Here is a 20,624-nt window from a genome sequence, read left to right on the forward strand (position 1 = left end):
AAAAAAAAAAAAAAAAGCAGGGGGCAGAGCTATATTTTACTGACAGAGGAAGAGTTCCAATTGTATTTAATCTTTAAAAACAAAAGCAAGCTGCAGAACCATACATACAGTCTAGGTGCACATAGGTTACATTTTATTCAGGTGATCTCTATGTATATAGGTATATGTGTGTGTATTCGTATGTATACGTACAGAAAGGTAATTTGTAAAGACACACCCACCCTGGCCACTAGCCATGAGCCCTCCCAGGTGGGTGTGGGACATGAGGAAGACCTCAGGAGAGCATTCACATATGCTCTACAAATTTTGTTGCTTGAGTCTTTTTTTGTTTTTAACTTAGTTTTAAGAGACCCTCTATGTTGCCCAGGCAGCAGTGCTGTGGCTATTCACAGACACAATCATCATGCGCTAAAGCCCCGAGGCTGGGCTCAAACGGTCCACCTGCCTCAGCCTCCTGAGTAGCTGGGAATAAGGTGTGTGCCACTGCGCTGAGCTTGAATGTTTTGCAAAGAGTAAAGAAATTAGAAGAACATTTTTTTAAGGCAGAGATGCTCATTTAAGTGTCTTTCTGCATTAATTCTCAGCCTATTAGGTATATAATTGCAGTGAGGGCAGACCCAAAAAAGGGAGACTATAGTTCAGTGGCAGAGGCAACGTGTCCCGTGGCTCTCTGAGAAATACCAAGCCATGAATATGAACCGTCTAGTCTCGGGATCATAGACACAGGTAAGAATATTAGGGGCAAACATGACCACTGAACAGTTCAAGAGCCATAAACAACAGGACAGGATAAATCCGGAGCAAGAGCTGCTTCCAGAGGCCATTCATAGTGCGCCTGTGGGCCTCAACACTAAGCAGCCCTGCCCCAGTCCTGGCCAGGTGTTCTGTGCAACAGGGCACGGGGAGGAGGGCCAGCGAAAGACGCCGGGTTACCTTGCATGAGCACCTCCATGGCTGTCCGCGGCTTCGACAGCCGCCTCTCTTCCAACTCACTGTCAGATTCATCGTCCTCCTGGATGTCTACGTCCGAGTCATCATTACCTGGCAGGAACACAAGCAGGCCAAACAAAGGAGTGGCTTCATCATCACAACTCAACAGCTCTGCCCGAAGTAAAGTTTGTGTGCAAAAGTCATTTGTACTTCTAGCCTTTCTTTAGATGCATTAGATTTTATGAGTCTCGCTGGATTTGCCAGTAGATGCTTAGTGAAGACCTAATGTGGACAATGATGTGCTGTGTTTTGTTTAAAAAAAAATTTCTAAATTTCCAAAGCAAGAAAAAAGTGGGTCAGATATGTTAGTCAGAAACAGCACTACAGTCATCAGAACAGCACCGCTGACTCCTCCAATCCCATCCTTCCAAAACCTGCATGGTTCCCTGGGTGCAGAGAAGTCAGTGCCAGGCAGTGAGGTCTTTACATATTCTCTGCAAAGACTTTTGGAAAATGATAGTCTTCAAGCTAATTGTGGGGAAGCCCTTGAAGGAAATCTGAGATTGTAAAAACTGAATATCCAGCTGTCAAGTGCTTGGTTAGTTCAGGGAAAAACCCATTCTCTGTCCAATGTTAGGCTGTATTACCAGAACTCGAGCTCCTATATCGTGACAAAGATGAGGAAGTGGAGTCTGCTAAAAAGGTAACAAAAAAGCCTGGAGGCAGGAGGCCAGGGTAGGAATGGCACCAGTGAGGCTCCCCTGAGGAGGATGATCCTAGTGACTGGCAGTGAAAGCTGGTGATGCGATGCTCTCCCCTGGGGAAAATCCCATCATAAAGACAGATTTTTCCAAAGTAATTTTTTCTTTTCTTTTTTTTTTTTTTTGAGACAGTGTCTCGCTCTGTCACCCAGGCCGGACTGCAGTGGCGTAATTTTGGCTCACTGCAACCTCCACCTCCAGGATTCAAATGAGTCTCCTGCCTCAGCCTCCCGAGCAGCTACGACATCAGGCATGTGCCACCAAGCCTAATTTGTTGTATTTTTAGTAGAGATAGGGCACCACCATGTTAGTCAGGATGGGCTCGATCTCCTCACCTTGCGATCTGCCCACCTTGGCCTCCCAAAGTGCTGGGATTACAGGTGTGAGCCACTGCACCTAGCCCCAAAGTCATTTTCAATGGAACAGCTCTTTATATTACTTTCTTAAATACATTCTTTGGAGTCTTGCACCCACAGGTTGAATATTTCCTAAAGGGAACCTACAGAAGGAGTCTCTACTGCAGGGAGAAAGACCTTTCACTGCCTGGCACCTGAGTTCTCTGCACCCAGGGAGCCACAAAGGTTTTGTAAGGATGGACTTGGAGGAGCCTGCAGTTGCTGTTCTGATGACTGATTCAGAAGTTAGTTTGGAGGAACAGTAATTGTTAGTCTGCCAAAAGGCTTTGCTTTGCCCTTGCTACAAGAGGGTAATATGGCTGGGTGTGGTGGCTCACGCCTGTATCCCAGCACTTTGGGAGGCTGAGGTGGGCGGATCACCTGAGGTCAGGAGTTCAAGACCAGCCTGGCCAACATTGGGAGAGAAACATTAATGAACAAAAAAAAGGAAGTTCCTAATGCCACAGTGCTGAATCCTGCATAGGGCACAGTAACAAATTTGCCACCAGCAATGAGGTTTAGAGAGACAGTGGGCAGATGAGGAGATGCTTCTGGCTTTTATTACAGGATATCTGAACAAAGCACTTGGCCATGCTGCTCTCTGAGCCCCCGATGGCATTCTCCCCATCTCTGGTCACCTCTTTCTTCTATACCCCCCGTCTCAGACTTTCTCTCTTCCTCAAGTCCCCTATGCCAAACAAACCCTATCACCGAATCCCAGATGAATTCACATCCTACTTAATAAAGATGGTATCCATCAGATGGGACCACTTCAAGCATGTGACCCACCTTCCAGCTCACCTGACCTGCCTGGCTGGAGTCCTGTGGTTCACACATTTCCTCACTCAGCCAAACGCATCTCCTCACCTGGGCGTCCAACTTTTGGGGGGCTTTCCTCATCTGCTGTCTCCTTTCTCTCCAGCTCCACCGACTTAGTCTTAGCTCAAGTAGCATCTCCTCAGTGAGGCCTACCCTGACTCCATTTAAAACTGCAATTCTATCATCCGTCTCCCCACCCCATCCTTTTTCATTCTATGTTTCCCCCATAGCAGTATTCCCCTTCCAACATACAGACAGCTCAGTGCTCACTGTTTCTCTCCTCTTACTGGAATATAAAATCAGTTAAGGCAAAGACTCCTGTCCTTTGTCCACCGATATATCCTCAGCATCCAGGACAGATAATAATACTTTGTTGTGGCTGGACATGGTGGCGCATGCCTGTAGTCCCAGCTATCCTGGAGACTGAGGCAGGAGGACCGCTTGAGCCCAGGACTTGAGCAGACAGTCAAGTCCAGCCTGGGCAACACAGAAGAACCCCCAAAATAACAAAAACTGTGTTGGATTCAATCTGCTGTCTGTAGAGCAGATGGAACAAGAGGATCTCTTTGAGCTTTTGGCTTTTGTTCATTCTTGCCCTCACTTCAAGTTTATGCACCACTAAATTTTCTGTTCAGAGGAGTCTTTCATAGATGGAGAAAAAAATCACAAAGTCCTCATTCCTACATTTCCCCTCTGATCCCAATACTGTGGACCACAATCCCACATGTGCAGGAAAGCAAAGATGAATCGAACAGCATCTTCAGAAATTCAGAATGAACAGAACTGAAAATTGTCCTGCATAAAGATTTTCCTAACTTCTTTGTCCACCCCAAGATAAAGTGTTACCCTTCATTATGTTTATTTAAATTAGAAATTATTTTTCTGAGAAAACTGAATCACATATGCTCATGTGAGTCTTTGTCCCTCAAGAGATCGCAGACCTACAGATCACCAAATTAAAGTGTGAGTTCAAAAGAATAAAGCAAGATCAGCATGGTAGGTCTCAGCACCCTGGCCCGGGGAAAGAATGGGATGCAAGTAACCAACCAGGGCTCTTACATGAGCCGGGCCTCTCAGAAGGGATAAACCCCATGCAGGCTGATCACTGATGGCTGCCTCACACTCTTCTGGCTGACAAGGAATTAAAAAAGGGGAGGGCAGCTTTGGCTAGACAGGCCCTTCAAATTTCCTAACCTTGTTCCTAGAGCATTTCCCAGCAGTCCCTATTCTTCCACCGGGGTTTCCTGAGATTCAGATGATAGAGTCATAGAACAGGGGCAAAATGAGACAGAAACAAGGGAAATGGCAAAGAAAGAGAAACAGAGAGAGAAAAAGCATACATGGGAAGAAGCATGTGTGTGGGCCTGAGGCCTCAAGTATGCTGTCCTCAACGTTGAGAGCAAATAGAATATTTCACCAAGAAGAAAAGAGAGAGCAATCAGGAAGAGGGGGAGAAACTTTGTGCAACAAGGCCACCAATTCAGCAGGAAGCTCCTGCCTGGCTGCTACTGGCCTCTGACACAGACTTGACACTGAGTTCACGGATAAGAGAATCTGACTGGTCACAGAGCGCACTCCTTCCCGGAATCGAGGCCTTGTATGGACATAACCCTGTGTCTCTCCAGGTGAGTGTCTTGCTCAGCCATTCTGGTGGGGAGCATCTCAGCAGTGTTGGGACCATCACGAAGCGAGTGGCCCCTCTGCCCGCACCGAATCCCAGTGCTTGGTTTCCATCAGTCGGCCCCAAAATACAGAACACTACACACCTCTAGGACCACATTTTCTTACAGTTACGTATCATATATAATTCAAACTATCATTTAAACAGGGGAAAATGCTACCTTAATTGGCATAAGAAAGAAATGTGTTTTAAATGCTGTATTTAAACCAGACTCTTGAGTGAATACAATGGTACCCAATACGGAATCTGTGAGAAAATTGCCTTTTGAAAATATTTTTGCTCCTATGGTCAACAATTTTTTATGCTTTTCAAAACTGAAGATATAAAGTATTGTTACCACAGCTAAAAAAAAAAAAAAAAAAAAAAAAAAAAAAAAAAAAAAAAAAAAAAAAAAAAAAAAAAGCTGAAAAAACTAAAAGAAGAAAATACGTATTTTAAAACATACATATATTTCAAGGCTGAAAAATGCTAGTCCAGAGCAAACCGCTTGTCTGCAAAGCCCAGCCTTACTTCCACTCTTGAGCAGGCGCTTCTCTTCCTCCTTGAGCTTGTTCTGTATCAGGCAGAGGGTGTTTTTAGCCTCCTGTGGAAGAGGAAAAACAGACTCAGGAGAGATGGCCCTTTTCTGGACTGTTCTAATCTTCTTCACTCTCACACCTAACACTCTGCTTTGTAAGGACTACTAAGTTTGTGCTACAGAACAAGAAAAGAGCTAAACTCAAGGAAGGGGAAGAGAATTAACACTGCCTGGGCAACTCCAGTGTCCCAAAACTTGTTGCTCTCTTTCTCTCTGAGGTCACCTGGTGGCCTGGTGGACAGGGGCGCCCAGAGTGAAGCAGCTGCCTCACCCCCAAGCTTCTCCAACTGCATGTCCCTGCTTCTGAGGAGAGTTAAATGCCCACATGTGTGCCTGGATGGCCTGGGGACACAGAACAGACACATCTAACTTTAGGAAAGAAACAGACATAGAGATTTTATCATTTATCTTCCCTGCCCTGCCTTCAGATTTCAGCTCAAAAGATGCTAAATGATGGGACAGATCAAGATGGGAAGAGAAAGAAAGAAATGCTAATCTTAATTCCTGGGGTGGGGACAGGAGGAGGAAATATCTCAGGTCATAAAATGTGGCCCTGAGGCCAGGCGCGGTGGCTCACGCCTGTAATCCCAGTACTTTGGGAGACCGAGGCGGGTGGATCACGAGGTCAAGAGATTGAGACCATCCTGGTCAACATGGTGAAACCCCGTCTCTACTAAAAATACAAAAAATCAGCTGGGCATGGTGGTGCATGCCTGTAATCCCAGCTACTCAGGAGGCTGAGGCAGGAGAATTGCCTGAACCCAGGAGGCGGAGGTTGCGGTGAGCCGAGATCGCGCCATTGCACTCCAGCCTGGGTAACATGAGTGAAACTCCGTCTCAAAAAAAAAAAAAAAAAAAAAAAAAAAAAAAATGTGGCCCTGATTATTATCAAGAAAGAAAATGGGGGCTGGGCATGGTGGCTTACACCTGTAACCCCCATGCCTTGGGAGGCCAAGGCAAGGAGGATCACTTGAGCCCAGGAGGTCTGAGGCTACAGTGAGCTATGATCACAGCCTGTGCTCCAGACAGAGTAGCAGGCAACAGAGTGAGACCCTATTGAGAAAGAGACATAGAGACAGAGAGAGAGAGACAGAGACAGACATGGAGGGAGGGAGAGAGAAAACTGGCTTTTAAATATTGTTGTTCTAAACAGTAAAAATAAAGCACTGTGTTTCAGGCATGGAGGTCTCAAGGTAACAGGTATTCTAAGGACAGAAAGTGAGAGTAAGTAGGAGAAAAAGAGACGTACTTGTTGAAGAAAGGGTGGGGTAGAGGGGCTCCGTTGGAAGTTACCAAGGCCACCTACCCACCATTCTGAGGCATATTGTTTGGTTTGTTCTCTGAACCCAGAGGTGGCCCCAGATGCTACAACAAAATGGCCAAGATTTCTTTTCACTGCCCTTGACTGTTCTTTCCCAGGTACCCAAATATTTAAGATGTTCTAAACTCCAGACTCTTTCCAGTGCCCTCGAAATATGCCTGTCCTGTATCGTTTCTCCATGGCCTGCCTGTGGCACAGAGTAATGCTAGTAACGAATTCCTCGCCCAGATGACATGTGTCCACACAGATGCATTAGGTGCTCCCAGTTAGCCCTCCTGGACGACAAAACAGCTCTGCTCAACTCAAATGCCCAGGCTTGTAAGAAGCCTAGCATAACCTTAATACCAAAAGCTGTCAAGGGCATGAGAAACAGAGGCTGCAGACTAATTTCATCATGAAAATGGAGTCTAAATGACCATTCTCAGGTTAAGCAGAAGTATCCCCAAGGGATAGGACAATTCAGAAATTGATTACAACTTGGTTCAATTTCCTTTGCTCTGAACTCCACATTTATCAGCTCATGCTAGGGTATGAAATAGTCTTTCCTAAATGGGCTTACCCACTGGGATGAGAGGTACCTGTAAGACAGTTGGTCAGATTTAAGGCCATATATATTTCCCACAATCAATCAATAAACTGTAATTCCTCTTTATAAAACAGTCTCTAATGAGCTGTTTTGGTGATTTAATTAACCAGGACTTGAAGATCTTTTTTTTGAGATGGTGTCTTGCTCTGTTGCCCAGGCTACAGTACAGTGGTGCGATCTCGGCTCACTGTAACCTCCACCTCCCAGATTCAAGTGATTCTCCTGCCTTAGCCTTCTGAGTGGCTAGGACTACAGGCGCCCGCCACTGCGCCCAGCTAATTTTTGTATTGTTAGTAGAGATAGGGTTTCACCATCTTGGCCAGGCTGGTCTCAAACTCCTGACCTCAAGTGATCTACCCGCCTCAGCCTCCCAAAGTGCTGGGATTATAAGTGTCAGCCACCATGCCTGGCTCTTTTTTTTTTTCCTGAGACAGAGTCTTGCTCTGTCAACCAAGCTGGAGTACAGTGGCATGACCATGGCTCACTGCAATTTCAAACTCCTAGGCTCAAGCAATCCTCCCATCTCAGCCTCCCAAGTAGCTGGGAACACAGGTATGCAACATCATGCCCAGCTAATTTCATTTTCTTCTTTGTAGAGACAGGGTCTCACTATGTTGCCTAAACTGGTCTTGGACTCCTGGACTTCAGTGATCCTTCTGCCTAAGTCTCTCAAAGTGCTGGGATTATAGGTATAAGCCATTGGCACCTGGCCTTGAAAATCTTTATGTGAACTGACCGAGCAGGCTTTATTTTTTCATTTTTTGGAGATGGAGTCTTGCTCTGTTGCCCAGGCTGGAGTGTAGTGGCACAATCTTGGCAACCTCTGCCTCCTGGGTTCAAGCAATTCTCCTGCCTCAGCCTCGCGAGTAGCTGGGACTACAGGCACGTGCCACCATGCCCAGCTAATTTTTGTATTTCCAGTGGAGACGGGGTTTTACCATGTTGGCCAGGCTGGTCTCGACCCCCTGACCTCAAGTAATCCACCCACCTTGGCCTCCCGAAGCCAAGCAAGCTTTTAAATCTGCACTCGAGACCAGCTACATAATTTGTGGGATTGGTGCAAAATAAAATGCACTCAGAAATTATTATGAGTTTCAAGATGGTGACAACAGAGCCTGAAAGCAAGCAATGGCTCCTCTAGGGGCAGAGTGTTATGCAATCGCACAGGCCTCAAGTCAGCCTTGTCTGTACTTTTAACTGACTAAATCTGATGGAACATGGCACTGAATATTTGACAGCCCTGGAGTCCACGAAGGTACACTACCAGCAAAACCAACGAACTACACGAGCAGCCCTCAGACTGACCAAGGAGAAGCAAAATGTACTGATATGCTTTTCACAATGATATTAACAACATGACTTGTCACCAAGTACAAAATAACACACCAGAACAGAGGACAGGCTAAGCTCACCTCAAATCTTTCTTGCTCCATTCTATGGTGGTCTTCAAGCTGTTGTTCCAGGTAAGTCAGATTTTGAAATTTCTCCAGATAAATGTCATACTGCTTTTGTAATTCTTCCTCAACCTTCTCATACTCATCCATGAAGCATGGCCTAAAACAAACAAATGAAATAAAAAGGCAAAGGTGAATTCATATGCTGTAGTTTGAAATGGGTATTCACAGTTCCAAACTCCAAGATGGCTTTCTTTGGAAACACTTAATTAGAGAAGGTCCTTCACTCTTTTAACTACTTAAAAATATTTTCCTTTCTTGTTTCTCCCCACAAAATGAAGATACTTCTTTTTCATCATAAGATGTGCTCTTTGTAAAAACCTGAAATAATCCTGAAAGTATGAAGAACGATGTAAAAATTACCAATAATCCCATCACCAGGTATAAGTGCTTGATATCTGACACATATCCTTCCAGACTATAGGTAGGAATGCATTTTAAACAAAAATTAAATATACCAAGAAGTTTTATAACCTTTTTTTTTAAATTTCAATATAGCATAATGTCAATATAGTTAAAAATAATCAGGCTGGGCACAGCGGCTCACATCTGTAACCCTAGCACTTTGGGAGGCTGAGGTAGGAGGAGGCTTGAGCCCTGGTATTCGAGGCTGCAGTGAGTGAAGATCCTCTGACCTAGCACCCCAGCCCTCCAGCCTGCATGACACAGCCAGGCCCCATCTCTAAAGACAAAAAAATCACATTCCAGACACATCTCTCAAAATCAACAAAATAAATACATATAATTATCTTATTTGGGTATAATGTTTTACTGTAGGCAGGACACAGTGGATCATGCCTGTAATCCCAGCACTTTGGGAGGCGTAGGCGGGCGGATCACCTGAGGTCAGGAGTTTGAGACCAGCCTGGCCAACATGGTGAAGCCTCGTCTCTACTAAAAACACAAAAATTAGCTGGGTGTGGTGGCACATGCCTGTAATCCCTGCTACTTGGAACGCTGAGGCAGGAGAATCGCTTGAATCCAGGAGGTAGAGGCTGCAGTGAGCTGAGACTGCGCCACTGCACTCCAGCCTGGGTGACAGAGCGAGACTCCATCTCAAAAATAATAATAATAATAATAATAATAATGTTCTGTCAGGATATTACAAATTTTAAGCAGTCCTCTAAAAAGAGGACCATAGGCTGTTATAAATTAAAGCTGTTGTTTTGTTTTTTTGAGACAGGGTCTCATTTTGTCACCCAGGCTAGAGTGCAGTGATGCGATCATGGCTCACTGCAGCATCAAATGCCTGGGATCAAGTGATCCTCCTGCCTCAGGCCCCCAAGTAGCTGGGACTACAGACATGTGCCATCATGGCCTGGCTATTCTCTATATTTTTTGTAGACGTGAGGTTTAGCCATGTTGCCCAGGCTGGTCTTGAACCCGAGTTCAAGTGATCTGCCCACCTTGGCCTCTCAAAGTGCTGGGATTACAGAGTGAACCACTGTGCCCAGCCTAAAGAGGTTTTTTTTTTTTTTTTTTTCCCCCATTTATTTTATTGCATTTTAGGTTTTGGGCCTAAAGAGGTTTTTAAACAATAAAAAAAATTTTTAAAAAGGCCAGGTACAGTGGTTCACGCCTGTAATCTCAACATTTTGGGAGATGGAGATGGGTGGATCACAAGGTCAGGAGTTCAAGATCAGCCTGACCAAGATGGTGAAACCCCATCTCTACTAAAAATACAAAACATTAGCCAGGTGTGGTGGTGGGCACCTGTAATCCCAGCTACCTGGGAGGCTTAGGCAGAGAACTGCTTGAATTTGGCAGGGGGGGGTTACAGTCAGTCAAGATTGTGCCACTGTACTCCAGCCTGGACAACAGAGCAGGACTCCATCTCAAAAAAAAAAAAAAAGGCCAGGCACTGTAATCCCAGCATTTTGGGAGGCTGAGGCAAGCAGACCGCCTGTGGTCAGAAGTTCGAGACCAGCCTGGCAAACATGGTGAAACCACATCTCTACTAAAAATACAAAAATTAGCTGAGCATGGTGGTGCCATGCCTGTAATCTCAGCTACTCAGGAGGCTGAGGCAAGAGAATTGCTTGAACCAGGGAGGTGGAGGTTGCAGTGAGCTGAGACCATGCCACTGCACTCCAGCTAGAGCAACAAGAACGAAACTCTGTCTCAGAAAAAAAAAAAAAACAAAAAAAACCATAAAAATCGATTTCAACTGGTTTGGTGAACTTTTTTTTTCTTATTATTGACCTTAAAGGGAAAACTCTACTCTTTTAAAAATATAAGCAGATAAACTAAGAAATAATTATAATCTTTTGAACTAGGGCAAAACAAAGAGACTTTTCTGTTAAAAGGATTTGTAGCTTAACAAAAATGAATTGATGCTTTAAAGATGGAATGTGTCAACCAGATAAATCTATATGGTGGCACTGACTTTTTTTTTTTTCTCTTCCATGAGGCTCCAGAGGTAAAGCACCGGTTTCGGGAGGGGAAGGAAGGGCCTGGGCCTTGCACTGGGCAGGGAGGAGCGTGGCCGCTCCCTGTGGTTGCTGTCGCTGCTTCCAGGTGCTGGCTCCCCACAGATCTCAGGATAGTGGCCAGGGTGGAGCCAGCCACCAACATCCAAATAGGCAAAACACATTCAAGCAGAGGAGGCAGCTGGGAAGAGGAAGGAGCCATGAGAGAAAGAAAAATAAAGGGAGAATGAAAAGGGAGAAAGAGCAGCAGCATGGGGGAGGAAAAGACGAAGACACAGCAAGGGAAAGAGGCACAGAACGAGGAAGACAAGAGAGAGAGAACCCCAGAAACGCGAGGAACACATGGAAGAGGTACCACTATTCTCCATCAGTATTCCCGGGAAATTTATTTCCAATGAGGTAAAGTAGGAAGAAAGATGAATTACTGACTAATGAAGAATGACCAAGGTTTAAATAAAGTCTCAAATCTATGCCAAAAAAAGGGCAGGAGTATGTTTCTGTTTCTACCTAATTTATGGCAAGCTCTTAGGAGACCAAGTCTGGATTTCCCCGTTTGGATTCACTTACTCTGCCTTCAGTTCCAAGAAGCTGTAAAAGCTTAAAGGGCAGTACAAGCATTAAGTGGCCTTCCAGACATATTGCAAGCAGTAAAGAGAATGAGTTTAGCCATCTGCTTGTTAGGACAGGCAACACATGTACATTTTGAGGTGAATATATCCTTACGTAAGGCTTTTTTCATCAGTTGAGAACTTAAGATCACATTGTATTCTCTTAGTTTTTGTTCTAACTTTTGTTTTTCTTTTAGAGTCAGGGGCTCATTCTGTTGCTCAGGCTGGAGTGCACTGATACAATCATAACTCACTGCACCCTCAACTTCCTGGGCCCAAGCAATCCTCCTGCCTCAGCCTCCCAAGTAGCTGAGACTACAGGTGTGTATCACCATACCTAGCCAATTTTTTAAAATTTTTAGAGATGGGGTTTCATTATGCTACCCAGGCTGGTCTCAAACTCCTGGGGTCAAAAGAACCTCCCACCCCATTCTCACAAGTAGCTGAGATTTCAGACATGAGCCACCATGCCCAGTTTGTTTTAACTTTCCAGGACATCTTTCTATTCATTCTCCAAGTGTTCATATCTACCTGACACTCTGCAGAGTCTCTAGTCGCTTCCGATTCCTTTCCAGTTCTAATTTTCTCTTTTCAATTTTGGCTTCTAAATTAGCTTCATCAGAGGCCACATTATTGAGCAGGTCTTTAGTCTTCTGAACCTGTGTCTATATTTAACAGGAAATAATGAGACGATGTGGCAATAAAAACAGCCATCCTACCTCTTAGAACAACTTTGGAACTCTTCAGGCATAGCAACATTACGCTAAACAAACACAAAAGCAAACAAATAAAGCAGACACTTCCTCAAGCAATGACTCACTTAACCCACTAGTTACAGGGAGAATGTCACGCAGGTCCAGAAAAAGTTATCTTTTCTTCCCCACCCCCATGAAAAGATGATGTTTCTGCCGAGGGAAAGACGTGAAGATGGAAAGAAGAGCATCCTGGTCAAGGGAGGACTGCAGTCTTTCGTCTGGCTCGCTTGGCTAGAACAAGGTACACATTACTCTGGACAGTCAGTCTGCCTTATCACTCAGGCCATGCCCTCAGTTGTAAACACCCGAGTTACACAATACAAGCACACCAAGTACTGCTCTACAAGGAAGGGAGAGAAAGCAACAGCTGGTCTCAGCCCTAACCCACCACCTGCTGGCATTGAGAGAAGGTCCCTCTTCCCTCTCCCTGGCAACAGAAACTTGACTACAGACTGAAAAAAAAGGAGAAAGCACTCTGAAGTCAGTACAAAAGCAGCTCCTGCAGTGGCACTGGCCACACTTGTGTGCACCAGCTCTGGAAGGGGCGCAGGGCAACAGTCGGACAGAGGCCCTTAGGCAACAGAGGCTGAGTAAAGAAGGGAAAGGGGACACAAGACCACTGACAGTGACACAAGTCTCCCTATCCTCTTCTAAGAGAAGGTTTATCTGAAGCAAGCAGAGTCATAGGTAGCACACTGTCTTCACATGCGTCTTGTCTGATGGCCGGCCAGGTCGCGTGCCTTGGTTCAGAGCTCCGATCTCTTCATGAGAAATCTGGACTGCCATCCAGCTGAGCATGCAACTGCCTCACCGGGTTCTGGCTTTCCAGCCCTGCATTAAGCTCCTAATGGCCAAGATGGGGCACTTTGCCTATGGGTAGCGTCCCATAAAGAGGTTACTCACTGTTTTCCTGCAGGTCTCTGAAAAGCTATGGGCTCCACAGAGAAATGGCCTAAGAAGCTCAGGCACTCTCCATGATTCTCAGAGATGGCGTGTTTTGGAAGCAGCCACTGTTATGGACAACGCATTTATGGTCTGATTTTTTTGGTCTAAGTACACTAACCATTTCTAAGATACTTTCATTAAAATAATCATATCCTTATTCATTTGCTTCAAGTGCCTTAAAGCCCCCAGGAGAAATGTGAGCTCACCCTCACAGAAAGAGAGGTGGGTCTCCTTTCTGAACAACTTGAGTTAATTGCAACTATTTCCCTGAACCAAAGTCAGATTAAAACCTAATGAATTTATCTGACCTTAAACATACCTGTTTCTCAAACAAGAAACATCCACAGTCCAAAACAGTTGTGTAAACAAACAATTTTCTCTGGTTTCGGAAATAAATGACCTATACTTCCTAACCCTTTTTAAGTACCCATGTTTTTGTTTCTGTTTTGTTTTTAGAATGATCAAACATCATAGATATTTTCCAACAATGCAAGGTGTCTTAAGAGATGTCTGTAAGAAATGAACCCTGCCCTCTCTTGGGTGTTCCACTTTTAACATATTAGTGCTAAGGGCCGATTGATGCCGTGTTCACCTGATTCAGTTAGAACACTGGCAAGCATAAGAATATAATTTTTTTTTTAATTTTTTTTTTTTTTTTTTTGAGACGGAGTTTCACTCATGTTACCCAGGCTGGAGTGCAATGGCGCGATCTCGGCTCACCGCAACCTCCGCCTCCTGGGTTCAGGCAATTCTCCTGCCTCAGCCTCCTGAGTAGCTGGGATTACAGGCACGCACCACCATGCCCGGCTAATTTTTTGTATTTTTAGTAGAGACGGGGTTTCACCATGTTGACCAGGATGGTCTCGATCTCTTGACCTCGTGATCCACCCGCCTCGGCCTCCCAAAGTACTGGGATTACAGGCTTGAGCCACCGCGCCCGGCCTTAATTTTTAAATTTAGAAACAATCTAAAGTTTACAGAAAAGCTGTTGTAAAATACAAAGCGCTTTTCCTAACCTAGGTGACAGGAAGTTGCTGACCAGATGTTCCAACACCCTGAATACTTTACTGTATATTTCCTACATATAAGGACTTTCTCCTACATCCTCACAATACAATCAAAACAGGAAGCCAGTACTGACACACTACCACCATCTAACCCCAGCCCCATTCCACTGTCCCCACTTGTCCCTGTAAGGTCCCAACAGCAGACAGGAGCCACCTATGTGTCCAGTCATCAATCTCCATAGCGTCCCTCAGTCTGAAATGCCCCTCAGCTTTCTTTGACTTTCAGGACCTTTTCCCTTTGGGAGCATACAGGCTGGTTAATCTGTAGAATGCCGCTCAATCCGGCTTTGTCTCATTAGAGTCAGGTATGCATCGTTGGCAGGAATACTCACAAGTGACCACATCGTAACAGGCATGCATAATTTTGATTCGTTCTGTAATGATGTTCACTTTGATCACTTGATTAAGGGGGTAACTGGCAGGCTTCTCCCTGAGACTCAGCTCTTTTCCCCTCTGTAATTAGTAAGTATTCTGTGGGCCAGGCATGGTGGCTCACAACTGTAATCCCAGCACTTTGGGAGGCCAAGGCAGGCACATCACCTGAAGTCAGGAGTTTGAGACCAGCCTGGCCAAACATGGTGAAACCCCATCTCTACTAAAAAAACAAAAATTACAGGGATGCATGCCTGTAATCCCAGCTACTTGGGAGGTTGAGGCACGAGAATTGCTTGTACCTAAGAGACAGAGATTGCAGTGAATGAGATGGCGCCACTGAGCTCCAGCCTGGGCGACAGAGTGAGACATCATCTCAAAAATAAACAAATAAATAAATTTTTAAAAGTACAATAATTAGCCAGTTATGGTGGTGTGCACCAATAATCCCAGCTACTCAGGAGGCTGAGGCACGAGAATCACTTGAACCCGGGAGGCAGAGGTCGCAGTGAGCTGAGGTTGTGCCACTGTATTCCAACCTGGGCAACAGAGTGAGACTCTGTCTCAAAACAAAAGGAAAAAAAAAACTACTTCGTGGAAAGCTATTTTGAAACTGCATGAAATGACCTGCTCCTCCTCAGCTTTCAAAATTCATGTATTTTTTCATGCCAGTAAGAACTCATGGTTTCCTATTTCATTCTATTATACCATAAAATTAATTACTCTTAACTTATTTAATTTGATGCTTTAAAAGCCTATGATTTTTAGAATTTTGTACAACTCATAGCAAATTCTTGTTTTTTTTTTTGGAGACGGAGTTTCACTCTTGTTACCCAGGCTGGAGTGCAATGGCGCGATCTCGGCTCACCGCAGCCTCCGCCTCCTGGGTTCAGGCAATTCTCCTCCCTCAACCTCCTGAGTAGCTGGGATTACAGGCATGCGCCACCATGCCCAGCTAATGTTTTGTATTTTTAGTAGAGACGGGGTTTCACCATGTAGACCAGGATGGTCTCGATCTCTTGACCTCGTGATCCACCCGCCTCGGCCTCCCAACAAATTCTTGTTTTATGCCTACTCCAAATTTACATAGGGGCCCCCATCGTCTGTGTCCACTGAGTAAAATAAATCACCAATGATGACTGAAGCTCTATTGTGGATCAGAGATGAGGCTTAATATGCCCTGTGGTGATTAATGTTTATAAGGATCCCATACAGTTGGCACTGCAGTTCTTACCATTTTACAGATGAGGAAAGTGAGGCACAGAGAGATTAAGTAAATTGCCTAAGATCACACAGTGGAATTCAAACCCAAGCAATCTGAGTCTAGAGTCATTCTCACGATTTGCCTTCCAACTGATTGCTTCTAGATGAGACAGTAACTGATGTGGGTGAGCAGTAAACAATGGTGATCCATCTACTTATTACAGTGCTGTTTAGAATTTAGAAAACCGTGAAATCATTTAAATACTAATCAGTGAGGGAGTGGGTAAACAAAATAAACACAGGATTATTTATTAAAATTATTGAAGAATTAAAAATTATCAAATTACTGAAACTGACAAATTTTTAATAACATGAGAAGCCGTTCTTATTTATAATGGGAGGAAAAAAAACGAGAGTAAGTCACCTAGGTAGGCTCGAATGTCCTCTAAATTTTTCATTTCCCCACTAACACATCCCTTGTTACTAAGCCTGGCTTGTTCTGTCTTGTATGAGCAAGAAATGAGTATTTTTGAGTCCCAGGCATAAAAAACATTATATAAAGGCAAAGTCATCTTACCAAAATCTCTTTTATTGCAATTTTCATCACTTTTTCAGTCTCATTTATTTCCAAAGGTCTGGCAATGGCTTCTGTTCTCATTTCCTAGGGGAAACAGTAAAATCATTTACATATATTTTCAGAAAAGGAGTTCTCAAAACCAATATTCCTAGATCTCGATGTGCCTTATGGACTGATTACCCAAAGTTTCATTACAATGTGGATCTCTGATGCAAAAACACTTCCACCATCACCTCCTATAATGTCTTCCATTATCTGAGTGCCCATCCAGCCTCTCTCCAGAGCTCAAGGTGCTACTCTTCAGCCAGAGGCCCCATGTGCCCCCAACTCTATGAGCAAAACTGAACTTAGCATCCATTATCTTTTCTCTGAAATGTGCTGCTGCTTTTTTTTTTTTTTTTTTTTTTTTTTTTTTTTAATAGATTTAGGGTCTCACTGTTGCCCAGGCTGGTCTCAAACTCCTGGGCTCAAGTGATCCACCTTCCTTGGCCTCCCAAACTGCTAGGATCACAGGCATGAGCCACTGTGCCTGGCCCCAAATTTGCTTCTTGACCTGATTCTGTCCAGGTGACTCCCAAACTAAGCACAGTTCAGCTTGCTGTCAGGATCCCCTGCCAGCCTCTATAATCTTTCTTAGGATGAAGTCCCTCTCAGTTGCCTATCACTAACAAACACAACTGGAAAGAACAATTACCATGGCCCTGCCCCTAGCATGAACCATTAACCAAATCAAAGGAGACGTGTGACTATCATATCAGTGCTGAAAACTTCTGAGACATGGGATTTTAATGTGGATATATTTATGAGGTTTTCTATAGACAATGTCTGTGTGACCCCAACTCTAACCCACAATGTAATGATGTTAGGAGATGAGTTGAAATTCTAACCCACAATGCAATGATGTTAGGAGGTGAGTCCTTTAGTGCATGATTAGCTCACAAGGGTGGCACACTCAGGAGCGGGATTAGTGACCTCATTAGAGAAACCCTGGGGAGATCCCTCTCTCCTGCTGCCATGTGAGGACTCAGCAACAAGGCACCAACTGTGGGGAACGAGCCCTTCTCAGACACCAAATCTGCTAGTGCTTTCATCTAGAACTTCCCAATCTCCAGAACTGTGAGAAACAAATGTTTGTTATTTACAAGTCACTCAGCTTATTGCGTTTTGTTACGGCAGCCTGAATAGAGTAAGACAAGGTTCCTGGAGCACCGCGTCAACATTGGTCTTGTGCTCCCTTTCTTCTATGGTGCATGTTTGCACGCTGGTGGGAACACGTGAGAGCAGGGTGAGGACTTAGTCAAGGAGGCAGAGCTCATGCCTTGCCTGTGGCTGGTGCTGCTCCTCAGTAAATGTTTACCGAGTTAAAGATTGGCTAGGGGCTCTTCCTTGGATCATGACTACACACAGAATTTGAAAAGTACTATATTCAGGGTCTCACGATTTCTTTGGGAACAGTTCAGCCACTGGTTACTTCATCATTCTTTACAGGACAGTGTTGAAAGAGTCCCCCTGGGATGGAAGTGAAGTCTCACAGTAATGCCACAGCTCCAGCGGCAATCAGCAAGTAGCCAGCTCCTGTCTCTGAGTCTCTTAAGGACATGTACAGACAAACATACACCACTGCACTACAAACAGAACACAGGGAAAGCCTGGAGTTGCCTTACTCGTCATCTGATTTAGCGAGCAGATGTCAGTGGCAGTTTCGTTCTGCCAATCACACTATACTGGGTGGCAACTGCCAAGTCAATATACGATAAGCAGGGATAGTGACCTGGCACCCAAGTCCCTCTTCCCCAGACTTCCACTTCCGGTTTGCTCCCAGGGTATGCCAGAACACAGACAAGGCAGTGAGAGAGAGAAGCCATGGCTGGCATTCCTGATAGGAAGTGAATGAAAGAAATTCACTTAATCTTAAAGCATTAGACTGAGCATGTAAACTTCAAATGCCATAAATCTTTATAGGTAAGGATTAAACACTACTCCACTCTAGGCCTGGAGCAGTGACTCATGCCTGTAATCCCAGCACTATGGGAGGCTGAGGCAGGCGGATCACTTGAGGTCACGAGTTTGAGACCAGCCCGGCCAACATGATGAAACCCTACCTCCATTAAAAATTCAAAAATTAGCCAGGCATGGCGACATGCACCTGTAATCCCAGCTACTCAGGAGGCTGAGGCAGAAGAATCAGCCAAACCTGGGAGGCAGAGGTTCCAGTGAGCCGAGATCGAGCTACACTCCAGCCTGGGCAACAGAGCGAGACACTGTCTCAAAAAAAAAAAAATAAATAAATAAAAAATAAAAAAAATAAAAAATAAACACTACTCCACTCTTAAATAGCTGCTTAAATGTAGGTGATGGCACGTACTTCTTGGCTGACATTGGCTGGAATAAGGATTGCAAATCAAACCAGTCTCCATTGCAACATCAACTTCAGCTGACTGGAATTGACGCCAAGATCACCGGTCTCAAATTCTGCTGTTAGAATCATGGGGGGAAATCTGAAAATTCCCCATGCCCAGGTCACATTCCATAAGGAGGATCTCAGAGTGAAATCCAGGCTTCAGGAGTCTTTAGAGATTCCAGAGTATTTGCACTGCACAGCAAGGTCTGGGAACTGCAAGCTCCAAAGAGAATTTTTGAGAAGAATGCTGAGGCAGAGTACACCAAAAGAAAGCATCATGGTCAATAAAGTGTGCCAGTGGCCACAAGGACAGCTTCATCGCATGCTATGTACCTGCCGTTCCTGAACAAGAAGTTAAAGGTAGACCAGTGCCCACCAGAAGCAGGAAGGGCAGCTAACATCCTGTATCACCTTTCCACATGTTAGCTCATTCAACCAGGTGTATTTCATTAAACGACAACTGAAAAGGGAGAAACAGAATTGAAAAAGAAAACCCTGAAGAGAAAATCTGCATAGTTATGGAAGTACTGCAATGCTTACCCTCAACTCTACTTCCATGCCGAGCAAGTCATACAGGGATGCTCCTTTGGAGGTGATTTCAGAAGCAAGCTGCCTGGCTGCCTTCAAATCTGCAATCTGGAAGGAAAATATCAAAAACAGAAACCTCAGCAACAGATTTTTTTTTTGAGACAGAGTCTCACTCTGTCACCAGGCGCCAGGCTGGAGTGCAGTGACACGGTTTCGGCTCATTGCTACCTCAGCCTCCCGGGTTCAAGCAATTCTCCTGCCTCAGTCTCCCGAGTAGCTGGGACTACATGCGCATGCCACCACGCCCAGCTAATTTTTGTTATTTTTAGTAGAGATGGGGTTTCACCATTTTCGCCAGGATGGTCTCGATCTCTTGACCTCGTGATCTGCCTGCCTCGGCCTCTCAAAGTGCTGAGATTACAGGTGTGAGCCACTGCGCTCGGCCAGCAACAGATTTTTTAAAATAGAGACAGGATCTTGCTATGTTGCCCCAGCTGCTCTCTAACTTCTGACCTCAAGTGACCCTCCCACCTCAGCTTCCCAAAGTGTTGGGATCATAGGCATAAGCCACCATGTTCAACCACAGTTTTGTTTTTGTTTGTTTTTTGTTTTTTTTTTTGAGATGGATTCTTGTTCTGTCACCCAGTGTGGAGTGCAGAGGCGCAATCTCAGCTCATTGCAACTTCTGCCTCCCGAGTTCAAGCCATTCTCCTGCCTCAGCCTCCCAAGTAGCTAGGATTATAGGCGCCCGCCACCGTGCCCAGCTAATTTTTGTATTTTAGTAGGGATGGGGTTTCACCATCTTGGCCAGGCTGGTCTTGAACTCCTGACTTCGTGATCCATCTGCCTAAGCCTCCCAAAGTGCTGGGATTACAGACGTGAGCCACCACGCCCGGCCCAGACACAGATTTTTAGCAGACATTCAACCACCAGCCTGTTCATGTCAGCTTCTACCTTTGGTCGGGACACGTGACCACAAACATATACTTGCCCAGTGACATGCTCACAGGCTGCAGGACACATGGTCAGGAAATGATCACCTAAGTACTAACGAGACCAATTCCAGGACGCCTGGGTCTCCCCAAAAAACCTAATGTCAAATCAAACTGCAGCCCCCAACCAGGAGGCATAACTGGGAGAAAGCTGACAAGCTTCTTACCTGGACTGTGTGCCTGACAGCAGAGGAGTGACCACAGGAAGGGGCAGCCTGAGGGA

General features: G+C 45.0%; 1 protein-coding gene across 4 annotated transcripts in view; it reads right to left on the bottom strand.

Annotated features, from left to right (window-relative positions):
- The window catches only part of CLUAP1 (clusterin associated protein 1), a 47,296-nt gene that overhangs the window by 14,844 nt on the left and 11,828 nt on the right, over nt 1-20,624 (bottom strand). For all 4 annotated transcript variants that reach the window (XM_017504491.2, XM_037729875.1, XM_017504492.2 and 1 more), the window contains exons 5-10: nt 19,422-19,517; nt 16,481-16,564; nt 12,093-12,226; nt 8,483-8,624; nt 5,097-5,169; nt 934-1,041 (exon numbers count right to left, since the gene is read on the bottom strand). In XM_017504491.2, the coding sequence (XP_017359980.1) occupies nt 934-1,041; nt 5,097-5,169; nt 8,483-8,624; nt 12,093-12,226; nt 16,481-16,564; nt 19,422-19,517 (637 nt within the window). The remainder of the gene's footprint in view (nt 1-933; nt 1,042-5,096; nt 5,170-8,482; nt 8,625-12,092; nt 12,227-16,480; nt 16,565-19,421; nt 19,518-20,624) is intronic.

The sequence above is a fragment of the Cebus imitator genome, unplaced genomic scaffold (assembly GCF_001604975.1).
Source record: "Cebus imitator isolate Cc_AM_T3 unplaced genomic scaffold, Cebus_imitator-1.0 Scaffold322, whole genome shotgun sequence".
Lineage (NCBI taxonomy): Eukaryota > Metazoa > Chordata > Mammalia > Primates > Cebidae > Cebus > Cebus imitator.